The following is a 12,564-nucleotide window of genomic DNA, read 5'->3' as shown; positions in this document are numbered from 1 at the left end:
GTTCTGGTTCTGACCCGTCCAGTGACTCCCAGTGCTGTTCACTCCTCCCTCGCTCTCTCTCTTCCCGTCTCTTTGCCACTTGTTTCCTTCTTCCTGTTTTCTGCTGCCAGCTTCCTGTTCCCAGGCGGCCGGCATAGCAGCAGCAGAACCGGCCCGCCGGGTCACTGGACCGCTTCAGATGGGATCAGCAGCAGAATCTGCTCTTCATGTTGGAGTTTTACTTGTTTTGATTCAACGCCGTTAATCCGGAGCTGTAACTGTCTGCCCAGCAGGAGGCGCTGCAGCAACAGAACTGGGTCCGACGGGCCGGACCCTCTCTGGCTCTGGTTTTGGTTCTGACCTGGAAGAAGTTTTCTTTGTGTGTTCATGTTACATCTCAGTGAGAAAAATCAGATTTTCTGCCCTAAAACTGTCATAACTCCTGATATTTCTTCTTCTTCTGTGGTTTTGCTCTCAGGTTGAACACCCCCTGCAGGCCACCATGGGAGCCGCAGCAGCTGCCTGAGCGTCTCACCTGTTGGATGGCTGCAGGTGAGAACCACTGGAGGGTCTATGAAGTGGCTCAGCAGGTGAGGAACACCTGGTGGCGCGCCACAGGTGAGCCGGGCTCCGTGGTCAGGACCGGAGTGACGAGGGGGCGGAGTCACATGGGAAGTGCATGCCATGGAGGTCAAAGGTCAACTCATTTTAGCACCTGGTAAGAGAGAATAGTTGGTAAAATATGTCCGTCTCCCCTGCTTCCTGCTTCCTGTCTCACCTGTGTCCTGTGTGCAGAGCCCCTCACCTGTCCAAGCAGGAAGCAAAAAGAGCGAATGGCAGAGCTGCAGGAGAGGAGGCGGAGCCTGCAGGTGCTACTGAGCGCGAGATTGGCCGAGCTGAGGCGAATCTGCCTCCAGGAGGCGGTGAGTGATGTCACAGCAGGAAGTGAAGCCTGATTGGTCCGGCCGCTGTGCACTGAGGTGTGTGCTGTGCTCTGATTGGTTAGGAGCTGACAGGTGCGGTGCCCAGCGACTTCCCTCTGGAGGCGGGCGAGAAGCCGCCCTGCATCCGCAGACGAGCGGCTCCGACCCGCCAGGGGAACAGGAAATGTCGAGTGGAGGTGAGCCGGGTTTCTCATCAGGTTAAGACAGAACCAGCCGATAACCGAACCTCTGACTGGGCCGTGGGACAGAACCGTTTCATTCTGCAGTGACGGGTTCTGATGCATCTGAAGGCTAAGGTTCTGTTGTTCCGGTCCAGAACCAGCAGAACCCAGAGGTGGATCTAGTGTAAAACCAGCTGGGGTTCTGTTTGGAGGTGTAGTCTGGCTCTGATGAAGCAGCGCCCCCTGCTGGTTGGCTGACCTGGTTCTGTTTGTGTGAAGCAGGAAGAAGATGGCCAGCGGCCCAAACCCAGAAAGACGCTGTTCAGCGCCGCGTTGAGGAAACACAGCGACTCTGAGAATGGCACACACACTCACACACACACACACCACGGCAAGAGGACGGTGCACCGGGGTTGCCACACAGGTAACACACACTTATATGGACCCGTTGCGGTGTGATGTCACACAGCAGGTCCCGCCCCCAGCTTCCTGTTGCAGGGCTAAAATCCTGGATATAAACAATAACATGCAGCGTCTCTTCATTTCCACACTGTAACCTCGAACCCACAAAATACCCTATTTCCCGGACTATAAGCCGCTACTTTCTTCCTAAGCTTTGAACCATGTGGCTTATATGTGGATTTTTCTTCAACCACCAGGGGGCTCTTTAGCAGGAAGTGAATCATCGGCAGTCAAAATTGGAAATAAAAGAAGAAAGCGCCATTAAAACGGAATTAGGTCTTAATAGGGAATTGAATTTTGAGAATGTTGCTGATCAGTAAACAGCATTGAGGGGAAAAAGAAGATTTTTCGTTTTTTAAATAATACTGGGATCATTATGAGAATTTGAGGTGTAGATATTAGGATCCAGTAGATGGCAGTAGTGCAACAATAATGGATGCAAGCTGCCGTTGGAATCTAAAGAAGAAGAAGAAAGCGGCCATTTTCATTTAGCTCATGCTAGTAGCAACACAAAAGAGATTTTTCTCTTCAAACTCATAATCAGTTCAGTTAAATCTAAACTTGGCAACTTTTTCTTTTTCAACCGTAATAAATGATATTCAATTGACCTGTTATAACTCAGATGGTGGCTGTCCGCCCCTCTGCTGCTGCTGCATCGCTGTGGAAAACCTGGAGATATCTGCGGCTTATAGTCAGGAAAATACAGTATGTTTGTACACCATGTGGACAAAAGTAAGTCCTCATAACTATCAAAACACACACACACACACACACACACGCCATTGTTTCTGGAAGGAAGGCCTCTTCCTGCCTTTATCCTGAACCACAGTTTCTGTGTTTTTCCAGAGGATACGTTGAGATCAGAGAGCAGCTCCACGTCAGACTCAGCAGGAAACGACAACGGTAACACACACACACACACACACACACACACAGGCAGGGTTTCTGGTTTCAGGAGAACAAAAACGTCCCGACAGCATCTGATGTTCTGTAAACGTCAGGATGAAATCAGATCAGACTGAAGCAGCTGATGTCACTAGTGGCGCCCCCATGAGGGTAATTTAGGAACTGCCTGACAGGTGACAATAGATGCACTGGATGCTGGTCCTCCAAGAATCAGTTTAACCAGTTAGTCATCTACCAAACTCCGATGCCCTGTCGCGTCCTGGTCTGGTGGTCCACGTTGTGTCAGCTCCGGTCCCTCCAGGACTTTTGCGATGCGTCATGGTGACCAGCAGGATGACCTCAGGTTCTGATGTTCTGCAGTGGAAGTAGAACGGCCATGCTAGTTGCTGGTTCTACCATCAACATCACCGAGCATCTCAACATCCTCACTATGGGGACGGACCCAGACAGCTTCCAGAACCGGCAGCTGGGATCTCAGAACCACAGAGGCGTGGCCTAAATCTCAGCAGACAGATGGTTGGTAAAGTCCTGGCAGGATTCAGTGCTGATGTGGATGTCTCTGTGTTGACAGACAACGGTGGGTCTCAGTGTCGCCCCCTGCTGGTTTCTGCTGGGTCTCCTGTGGAGGTTTTCAACCAGAACAAAACCAAGAAGTCGTCGGTGCTCAGCAGGTATGCCGGACCTCCATGATCCACTCGGGTGTTCCTGACTGGAAAAACCAGTTTGCCCAGTTAGTTTTATGTTTGGTGCCTGCCAATCAGAAGAGTTTCTCACCACCTGACCTCTGACCTTTCAGGACTGAACACCGTGAGAACACCAAGCCCCCTCCTCTGCCGCCCTCGCAGCCTCCCCCTCCCCCTCCCCGCTCCCAGGACTCCTCCTCCTCCTCCGACGCGGGGCGGGAGGCGGGCTGTCGGGCGTCGCGCCAGAGCAACGGCTCTGACAGCCTCCTGACCCACAGCACCCCCCCGGAGGACGAGGGTGGGACCCAGCAGGGGGCGCTGCGGCCTAACGGAGCCACTGTTTCCAGGGGAACGAACGCGGCCGGGTCGTTCTGGAGCTCTGAGTCGCTGACGGAACGGCGCGGCAGAAACCACCTCGCGGCCCCGGAGGGGGGGGTCCGCGTCCGAGGGGGGGGCTACAGCGAGGTTCTGCTGGACTACGTCTGGGAGAAGCAGCGGCAGCTGCAGCGCCAGCAGTCGCAGCCCAGCAGGCCGCTCCACAGTGCCGGCTCCGCCCAGCAGCCCGTGGGAGCCCCGCCCATCTACCGCGGTCACCACGGCGACCAACGGAGAGTCACCGTCACCCGCACCAAGTCCTGTGGCCCGTTCCTGCCAGTGCAACAGAACCACGGTGACATCACCCAACAGGCTCCGCCCACCATCCAGCCAGACCCCCACCCCCACCTCCTGCCCCCCCGCCCGCCGCAGCTGCCCCCCCAGCAGGACTCCCAGCTGGAGGAGGCCACCCGAAGCCTCCACAAGGCCCTGGCCCTGGAGGGTAAGGGAACAACACGGAAACCCCGACTGGCGCCACCTGGTGGATCAAACAAGGTCAGGAACCCTCTACCTGCTCTCAGGTGTGACTTCATCTGATGTGTTCTTCACAGGTCTGAGGGACTGGTACCTGAGGAACACCTTAGGATCCACCCACCAGAACCAGGCCAGTGGAAAGGTCTCGTCAGGTGCCAACTCTAAGCCGAGTAGTGGGGTCAAAGGTCAGACCGGAGGGGTTGATGCCCTGCAGCGAAGACGCACAGCCCACGGAGTCCTCCAGCAGTCGACCTATCAGAGTCATCACTACGCCGCGCCGCATCACAAGCAGACGCTGCCGCACTCCGCCACGTTCCACGGACATCCGCTGCATGGGAGGTAGGGGTCCGCCAACAACTTCATCCCCCACAATGCCTTGCTTTCCAGACCATAAGACTTTTTTATTAGTTTTCTCCACCTCAATGTGAGCTGAAGATGAAACCAGAAGCCATCTCTCCCTCTCTGTGTCAGGTCTGTGGACAGCTCGCTCTACCAGGACTCCTGTCTGTCCCAGAAACAGGAAGTTCCCCTCAGAGACTTGGCGGTGGACCAGCCGTCTCCTGGGACTCTGGTCTGATCACCAGCCAATCAGAGGAAGAGACTTGGACGGAAACCTGCCCTGTTCTCTGGACCTCCTGTGATTGAGTGTTGATGAACCAGTTGACCCAGTTCAGAGACCAGCCAAACACCCAGACGCCCCATGAACCTTAAAGACAGGTTCGCCTCACCAAGACCTTCATCTGACCTGAGAGGGTCTGCTAAGGAAGACCATCTACTCATCAGAGTGTTCAGTGGTCTCTGGAGGAGTCACGAACCTGAACCAGAACCAGAACCTGCCTGAACCCAGCAGAGGACCGATGGTTTACCGCTGTTTGAGAGAACAGTGTCCAACTGGAGTCACTGGTTTGGGTCAAGAAGGAACCCTGCACTGAGGAGCAAGAGTCCCTCACTTCTCAAGGTTCCTGGTCCGGAAAGGTTCCCGTTAGCCGGTTCTCGTATCGCCACAGCTGGACTGTGGAGCGCCAACCGGTCCAAGTTCTGGGTTCCTGGTCCTCAGACTCTGCTCAGACAATCAGACTCTTTCTCAGCCACCAGAGGGGAACCTGTACGCCCCAAAGACAGAGCCTCACCTGCTCTCTGACATCACCAGCTGACATCACCAGCCCTGATCAGCTCAGGTGTCAACCTGTTAAAGCCTCAGGTGAGTCCAGACCGGAAGCATCAGGTAACTTTGCAGTTTGGACTCAGAATCCCTGCACTATGAATCCAGCACCAAGTTTCATCCTCAAACCAGCAAGACTGGACCTGTAACAGGACCGGACCGGCCCGGTTCTGGCCGGCTCAGAGAACTGAGATCCAGGAGAACGAGATCAGGGAATCCGGGTCCAGGAGAAAGTTCTGGTCCTGCAATGACACAGTCCAGATCTCCAACAAGTTAGGAATGTCACCAGAACCTGGAGGAAATCCTGTCCCGTATCCGGACCTCCATCTTCATCAGGACCCAGATCAGGACCTGGGTTCTGGACCCGGACCAGGACCTGGGTTTTGGGCCCGGTCAACTTCAGGTCATAATCAGGATGCAGGTTTAGTCTGAAGCAATAAAAGGAGCTTCAGGTTTAAAGAGCTTCAGAACAAAAGAACCAAAAACAATCAGAACGACAATCAGACGATGATGTCACTGCGGTGATTGATTTCATCATCGATTGACTGTTTGGTCTTGTTTTCTACGGATCTGATGTCATCTGATTTTATACAAACTTTTGTTACTGAAATGATGTTTTTTAATGCAGGACATCAGTTTTATTGAGAAGAATCAGTGTTCACACACACCTGTTCTCTTCACACACACCTGTTCTCTTCACACACACCTGTCCTCACACACACCTGTTCTCTTCACACACACCTGTCCTCACACACACCTGTTCTCTTCACACACACCTGTCCTCACACACCTGTGCTGTTCCACACCTGGGCCTGTATTCTCAAAGACTCCTGAGACAAAGTAGCTGAGTGGCATTTAATGTAAGTTTAGTTTCATCGTTTTCTTACTCAAGTCTGGATTCATTTCTGTCACTGGAGGCGTTTTTGTTTTTTTTGTCTTTGTTTTGTGTTTTGACCAATCACAGCCAAGCCTGGACCTGTTGATTTATTTTAAAAAAGATAAAAGATACCAAGAGACATTCTAGTTTCATAACAAATCCATTTGACATGAGAGGATGAGTTTATTTTTAGCCTTCGGTTCACCCTCCTCACCAGCAGGTGGCGGCAATGCTCCACTAAGTTATTGGCAACAATCATTGAATAGATGAAGAACCCTAACCCTAGAAAACAGCGTCACGCGTCATGCCTAGCAACGGGGTCAACCATACCTAGCAACGGGTGAACTTCGGAGTTTGAGGATCTTTGTGAATACGGCCGGTACTGTTCTACACCTGCTGTGTTCGCCTCACCTGTCCCTGAGGTTCTGTGTCTGATCCAGTTACTCTGCTGGGTCGCTGCAGCTCAGAGGTCTGAATTTTCTTAACGATGAAACTTTTTTTTGTTAAATATGAATATTAAACCTCAGTCATGAATATGAACAGGAACCGTAAAACAAGCCCCGCCCACTCCTATGGTGCTGCCCTTCTATTGGTTGCAGCCACTCAGGTGTTTGGTTCTGGTCATGTGACCGCAGCTGGACACGCCTCCTTCGCCAGAGCAGAACCTGAGGACCTGAAACTGGTTCTGCTGACAGCCCAGAACCAGCTGGTACCGGTCGGTATCCGCTGGGATTCTGCAGGAGTTCTGATCTGGTCGGGAGAGGGATGGGGGATCCGGTTCGGTTCTGACGGTGTGTGTGCTGCATGTTCTCTGTCCAATCAAAACCTGTTCAGGGACGTGTGTTCTGAAAGCTCCAGAACCGGACCTGGCCGGTACCGTCGCAGCTTCTGTGATGGACTGAATGTTTTTTGTAGTTTTTGTGTGTAAATAAAACTTGTGAATACGTTTCTGCTCTCCTTCTGTTCATGGACCCAGGAGGTTCGGTTCTGTCCGTTCTCAGCTCTCTGTGCTTCTCACTGAAAGTCCAGTTTGTCTAAAGCACTCCAGCGCCCCCTGCTGCTCTCGTTGTCGTACAGCAGCGGATCCGAACCAGATCAAAGCTTCTTATTGTTCTGGATCAGAACATCATGTGAACATTAAAGCCTCGGAGAGGTTCCGGTTCCGTCTCCTGGATCCCCGAATGGAAAAATCACCTGACGGTCTTCAAGCAGGAGAACGACACCAGATGTTCATTAAAGAAAGAACGTTCCCGAAACATCGGAACAGTTTTAAATTTTCAACAGATATATGTGTATGACGTGTCTTGCCTGCAGTGATGCTTAAAGAACGTTCTTTAGAGTTACAATGAATTCTGTGAATTTGAGCAGCTGACGAACGTTCTTCAGCTTTCGCAGTTCGTTGCGTAACACTCGGTCCTCACAGCGGCGGTAAGCCGCAGCGGTCAAACCGGGGTTCAGAACAGGCTGCACGGACTAAACTTTCTCCAGACACCAGTTCGTTCCGGACCGGTTCGACCATGAGGTAAGGGTTCTGCTTCAGCAGCGGGACTCCCTGCGACCCGGACGGACGGGTTCTGTTCGGCAGAAGTGGGTCGGATCCGGAAACTTTGACTGTTTTGGACATATTTCCACATCAAAGTTCCGGTTAGCCGTTAGCTTTAGCTAGCTTCCCCAACACCGGCCGGTAAGGTTTCGGTCCGGATGCGCGACGGGAAGTTCCGAGAAGTTCGGTGATCGTTATGTTTCATGGATCAATAACGGAACCAGAACCAGTTCAGTAAGTTAAGCTGCCGGAGTTACGGTCCGACTCCGGGTTCTCCCGAACCCGACCCGGTTCTGTCAGGCTTTATCCCACCGTGGGGAACTGGACCAGAACTCTGGAGTTCGGTTGTTAAAATGTCACCTCAAAAACTAATGGAACCGAACCAGGCCCACAACTGTGTAATCAGTACAGATCTTGTAGAACTAGAGCAGAGGTCGTGCCCCCTGTGGGGATCCCGGTGGTACTGCAGGGGGTCGTGAGATTTCTCTCTCGATTAATGCAGTTATGTTTTTAAATACACATTGAACACGAATCCTACATTTAATACATTGATAAATAATGTATGTCAGAAAAGTTGTACATTTTATGTAAAACGTTGTTCATGGTGACCTTATTTGGCCAGTGCTTTAGTATTCAAACGTATGTTTAAAATAAAAACATGAAGCAATCATGAAACAAAGAAGCTGTGCGTTATTTGTATTAAGGTAATGAGGTATGTTATGTAGCTCTAAGCCTCCACTAGAGGGCATTATGTCACACTTCTGGGAATTTTGTAGATGACAGCCATCTTGGTAGGTATCTGTAACNAGCGCACATATCCTTTGTCTCAATGGGTTTTCTATTTTTTTTAAATGAAGAGTTCTGATATATTGTTTGAATTTCTATTTAAAGGCTGAAAAGCAAGGTTTCTGATTTGAGAATTTAGATTTATGTATATGATATTTTCCTAATAAAATTAGGTTGGTAATTTAAAAAAGTGAGGGAAAAGTCATCAAGAATTTTCTGGGAAAAAAACCAACAAACTAATCAAGGTGGTTGTGAGTCTCATTCAGCTCAGCCTGTGACATATGAACCGTGTTTGGGCCTTTTGGTTCTGGTCAGAGCCAAGCAGCTTCAGTCGGAACAATTCTGTTTCACAGCCAGCAGGGGGCAGCAGAGTCCGTCATGTTTATGCTGTTTGGCGCAGCAGCCAATCAGGACACAGCAGGGCGGGACTAGGAGTTTACCTTTAGAGGCCGTGACCCCCAGGGCGCAGCAAACAAATAAAAGAAAAACAACAATAATAAAACAGCTTAGTGGTGAGACTCAGTGACAGAACCCAACCAGAATCCGACTCAAATGGACCGAGCTCGGTGCTGGAACAGAGATGGAAACAGAAAGTTTTTTGTTGGTTCTGTTAATCCAGAACTGTCCTGGCTGGTCATGCTGTGGAGCGTTTGGGCCAGATGAAAGTTCTGGTTCTGACCCGTCCAGTGACTCCCAGTGCTGTTCACTCCTCCCTCGCTCTCTCTCTTCCCGTCTCTTTGCCACTTGTTTCCTTCTTCCTGTTTCCTGCTGCCAGCTTCCTGTTCCCAGGCGGCCGGCATAGCAGCAGGAGAACCGGCCCGCCGGGTCACTGGACCGCTTCAGATGGGATCAGCAGCAGAATCTGCTCTTCATGTTGGAGTTTTACTTGTTTTGATTCAACGCCGTTAATCCGGAGCTGTAACTGTCTGCCCAGCAGGAGGCGCTGCAGCAGCAGAACTGGGTCTGACGGGCCGGACCCTCTCTGGTTCTGGTTTTGGTTCTGACCTGGAAGAAGTTTTCTTTGTGTGTTCATGTTACATCTCAGTGAGAAAAATCTGATTTTCTGCCCTAAAACTGTCATAACTCCTGATATTTCTTCTTCTTCTGTGGTTTTGCTCTCAGGTTGAACACCCCCTGCAGGCCACCATGGGAGCCGCAGCAGCTGCCTGAGCGTCTCACCTGTTGGATGGCTGCAGGTGAGAACCACTGGAGGGTCTATGAAGTGGCTCAGCAGGTGAGGAACACCTGGTGGCGCGCCACAGGTGAGCCGGGCTCCGTGGTCAGGACCGGAGTGACGAGGGGGCGGAGTCACATGGGAAGTGCATGCCATGGAGGTCAAAGGTCAACTCATTTTAGCACCTGGTAAGAGAGAATAGTTGGTAAAATATGTCCGTCTCCCCTGCTTCCTGCTTCCTGTCTCACCTGTGTCCTGTGTGCAGAGCCCCTCACCTGTCCAAGCAGGAAGCAAAAAGAGCGAATGGCAGAGCTGCAGGAGAGGAGGCGGAGCCTGCAGGTGCTACTGAGCGCGAGATTGGCCGAGCTGAGGCGAATCTGCCTCCAGGAGGCGGTGAGTGATGTCACAGCAGGAAGTGAAGCCTGATTGGTCCGGCCGCTGTGCACTGAGGTGTGTGCTGTGCTCTGATTGGTTAGGAGCTGACAGGTGCGGTGCCCAGCGACTTCCCTCTGGAGGCGGGCGAGAAGCCGCCCTGCATCCGCAGACGAGCGGCTCCGACCCGCCAGGGGAACAGGAAATGTCGAGTGGAGGTGAGCCGGGTTTCTCATCAGGTTAAGACAGAACCAGGCGATAACCGAACCTCTGACTGGGCCGTGGGACTGAACCGTTTCGTTCTGCAGTGACGGGTTCTGATGCATCTGAAGGCTAAGGTTCTGTTGTTCCGGTCCAGAACCAGCAGAACCCAGAGGTGGATCTAGTGTAAAACCAGCTGGGGTTCTGTTTGGAGGTGTAGTCTGGCTCTGATGAAGCAGCGCCCCCTGCTGGTTGGCTGACCTGGTTCTGTTTGTGTGAAGCAGGAAGAAGATGGCCAGCGGTCCAAACCCAGAAAAACGCTGTTCAGCGCCGCGCTGAGGAAACATAGCGACTCTGAGAATGGCACACACACTCACACACACCACGGCAAGAGGACGGTGCACCGGGGTTGCCACACAGGTAACACACACTTATATGGACCCGTTGCGGTGTGATGTCACACAGCAGGTCCCGCCCCCAGCTTCCTGTTGCAGGGCTAAAATCCTGGATATAAACAATAACATGCAGCGTCTCTTCATTTCCACACTGTAACCTCGAACCCACAAAATACCGTATTTTCCGGACTATAAGCTGCTACTTTCTTCCTAAGCTTTGAACCATCCGGCTTAAATGTGGATTTTTCTTCAACCACCAGGGGGCTCTTTAGCAGGAAGTGAATTTTTCATTTTTTAAATAATACTGGGATCATTATGAGAATTTGAAGTACAGATATTAGGATCCAGTAGATGGCAGTAGTGCAACAATAATGGATGCAAGCTGCTGTTGGAATCTAAAGAAGAAGAAGAAAGCGGCCATTTTCATTTAGTTCATGCTAGTAGCAACACGAAGGAGACTTTTCTCTTCAAACTCATAATCAGTTCAGTTAAATCTAAACTTGGCACCTTTTTCTTTTTCAACCGTAATAAATGATATTCAATTGACCTGTTATAACTCAGATGGTGGCTGTCCGCCCCTCTGCTGCTGCTGCATCGCTGTGGAAAACCTGGAGATATCTGCGGCTTATAGTCAGGAAAATACAGTATGTTTGTACACCATGTGGACAAAAGTAAGTCCTCATAACTATCAAAACACACACACACACACACACACACGCCATTGTTTCTGGAAGGAAGGCCTCTTCCTGCCTTTATCCTGAACCACAGTTTCTGTGTTTTTCCAGAGGATACGTTGAGATCAGAGAGCAGCTCCACGTCAGACTCAGCAGGAAACGACAACGGTAACACACACACACACACACACACACACACAGGCAGGGTTTCTGGTTTCAGGAGAACAAAAACGTCCCGACAGCATCTGATGTTCTGTAAACGTCAGGATGAAATCAGATCAGACTGAAGCAGCTGATGTCACTAGTGGCGCCCCCATGAGGGTAATTTAGGAACTGCCTGACAGGTGACAGTAGATGCACTGGATGCTGGTCCTCCAAGAATCAGTTTAACCAGTTAGTCATCTACCAAACTCCGATGCCCTGTCGCGTCCTGGTCTGGTGGTCCACGTTGTGTCAGCTCCGGTCCCTCCAGGACTTTTGCGATGCGTCATGGTGACCAGCAGGATGACCTCAGGTTCTGATGTTCTGCAGTGGAAGTAGAACGGCCATGCTAGTTGCTGGTTCTACCATCAACATCACCGAGCATCTCAACATCCTCACTATGGGGACGGACCCAGACAGCTTCCAGAACCGGCAGCTGGGATCTCAGAACCACAGAGGCGTGGCCTAAATCTCAGCAGACAGATGGTTGGTAAAGTCCTGGCAGGATTCAGTGCTGATGTGGATGTCTCTGTGTTGACAGACAACGGTGGGTCTCAGTGTCGCCCCCTGCTGGTTTCTGCTGGGTCTCCTGTGGAGGTTTTCAACCAGAACAAAACCAAGAAGTCGTCGGTGCTCAGCAGGTATGCCGGACCTCCATGATCCGCTCGGGTGTTCCTGACTGGAAAAACCAGTTTGCCCAGTTAGTTTTATGTTTGGTGCCTGCCAATCAGAAGAGTTTCTCACCACCTGACCTCTGACCTTTCAGGACTGAACACCGTGAGAACAACAAGCCCCCTCCTCTGCCCCCCTCGCAGCCTCCCCCTCCCCCTCCCCGCTCCCAGGACTCCTCCTCCTCCTCCGACGCGGGGCGGGAGGCGGGCTGTCGGGCGTCGCGCCAGAGCAACGGCTCTGACAGCCTCCTGACCCACAGCACCCCCCCGGAGGACGAGGGTGGGACCCAGCAGGGGGCGCTGCGGCCTAACGGAGCCACTGTTTCCAGGGGAACGAACGCGGCCGGGTCGTTCTGGAGCTCTGAGTCGCTGACGGAACGGCGCGGCAGAAACCACCTCGCGGCCCCGGAGGGGGGGGTCCGCGTCCGAGGGGGGGGCTACAACGAGGTTCTGCTGGACTACGTCTGGGAGAAGCAGCGGCAGCTGCAGCGCCAGCAGTCGCAGCCCAGCAGGCCGCTCCACAG

General features: G+C 52.1%; 2 protein-coding genes across 7 annotated transcripts in view; both read left to right on the top strand.

The window, feature by feature from the left end:
- Window positions 1-6,969, top strand: part of ccdc120a (coiled-coil domain containing 120a) — a 32,007-nt gene extending 25,038 nt beyond the window's left edge. For 2 of the 5 annotated variants that reach the window (XM_016665971.1, XM_007541931.2), the window contains 9 exons: window positions 458-697; window positions 775-902; window positions 986-1,099; window positions 1,364-1,508; window positions 2,393-2,449; window positions 3,024-3,123; window positions 3,249-3,952; window positions 4,062-4,323; window positions 4,456-6,969. In XM_016665971.1, the coding sequence (XP_016521457.1) occupies window positions 664-697; window positions 775-902; window positions 986-1,099; window positions 1,364-1,508; window positions 2,393-2,449; window positions 3,024-3,123; window positions 3,249-3,952; window positions 4,062-4,323; window positions 4,456-4,561 (1,650 nt within the window). In that variant the 5' untranslated portion in view covers window positions 458-663 and the 3' untranslated portion in view covers window positions 4,562-6,969. Of the gene's footprint in view, window positions 1-269; window positions 359-457; window positions 698-774; window positions 903-985; window positions 1,100-1,363; window positions 1,509-2,392; window positions 2,450-3,023; window positions 3,124-3,248; window positions 3,953-4,061; window positions 4,324-4,455 lie in introns of all 5 variants that reach the window. The other 3 variants (XM_016665969.1, XM_016665970.1, XM_016665972.1) reach the window with 3 other exon arrangements.
- A 470-nt stretch (window positions 6,970-7,439) lies between these two features.
- Window positions 7,440-12,564, top strand: part of abcd1 (ATP-binding cassette, sub-family D (ALD), member 1) — a 14,684-nt gene continuing 9,559 nt past the window's right edge. The window contains exon 1 of one of the 2 annotated variants that reach the window (XM_007541926.2): window positions 7,440-7,545. The gene's annotated coding sequence lies outside the window, so the exon portion shown is untranslated. Of the gene's footprint in view, window positions 7,546-7,725; window positions 7,801-12,564 lie in introns of those variants that run through there. The other variant, XM_016665968.1, reaches the window with a different exon arrangement.

This window comes from Poecilia formosa, unplaced genomic scaffold, assembly GCF_000485575.1.
Source record: "Poecilia formosa unplaced genomic scaffold, Poecilia_formosa-5.1.2 Scaffold642, whole genome shotgun sequence".
NCBI lineage: Eukaryota > Metazoa > Chordata > Actinopteri > Cyprinodontiformes > Poeciliidae > Poecilia > Poecilia formosa.
The sequence above is the reverse complement of the archived record's forward strand: the minus strand, read 5'-3'. Positions and strand labels throughout refer to the sequence as shown.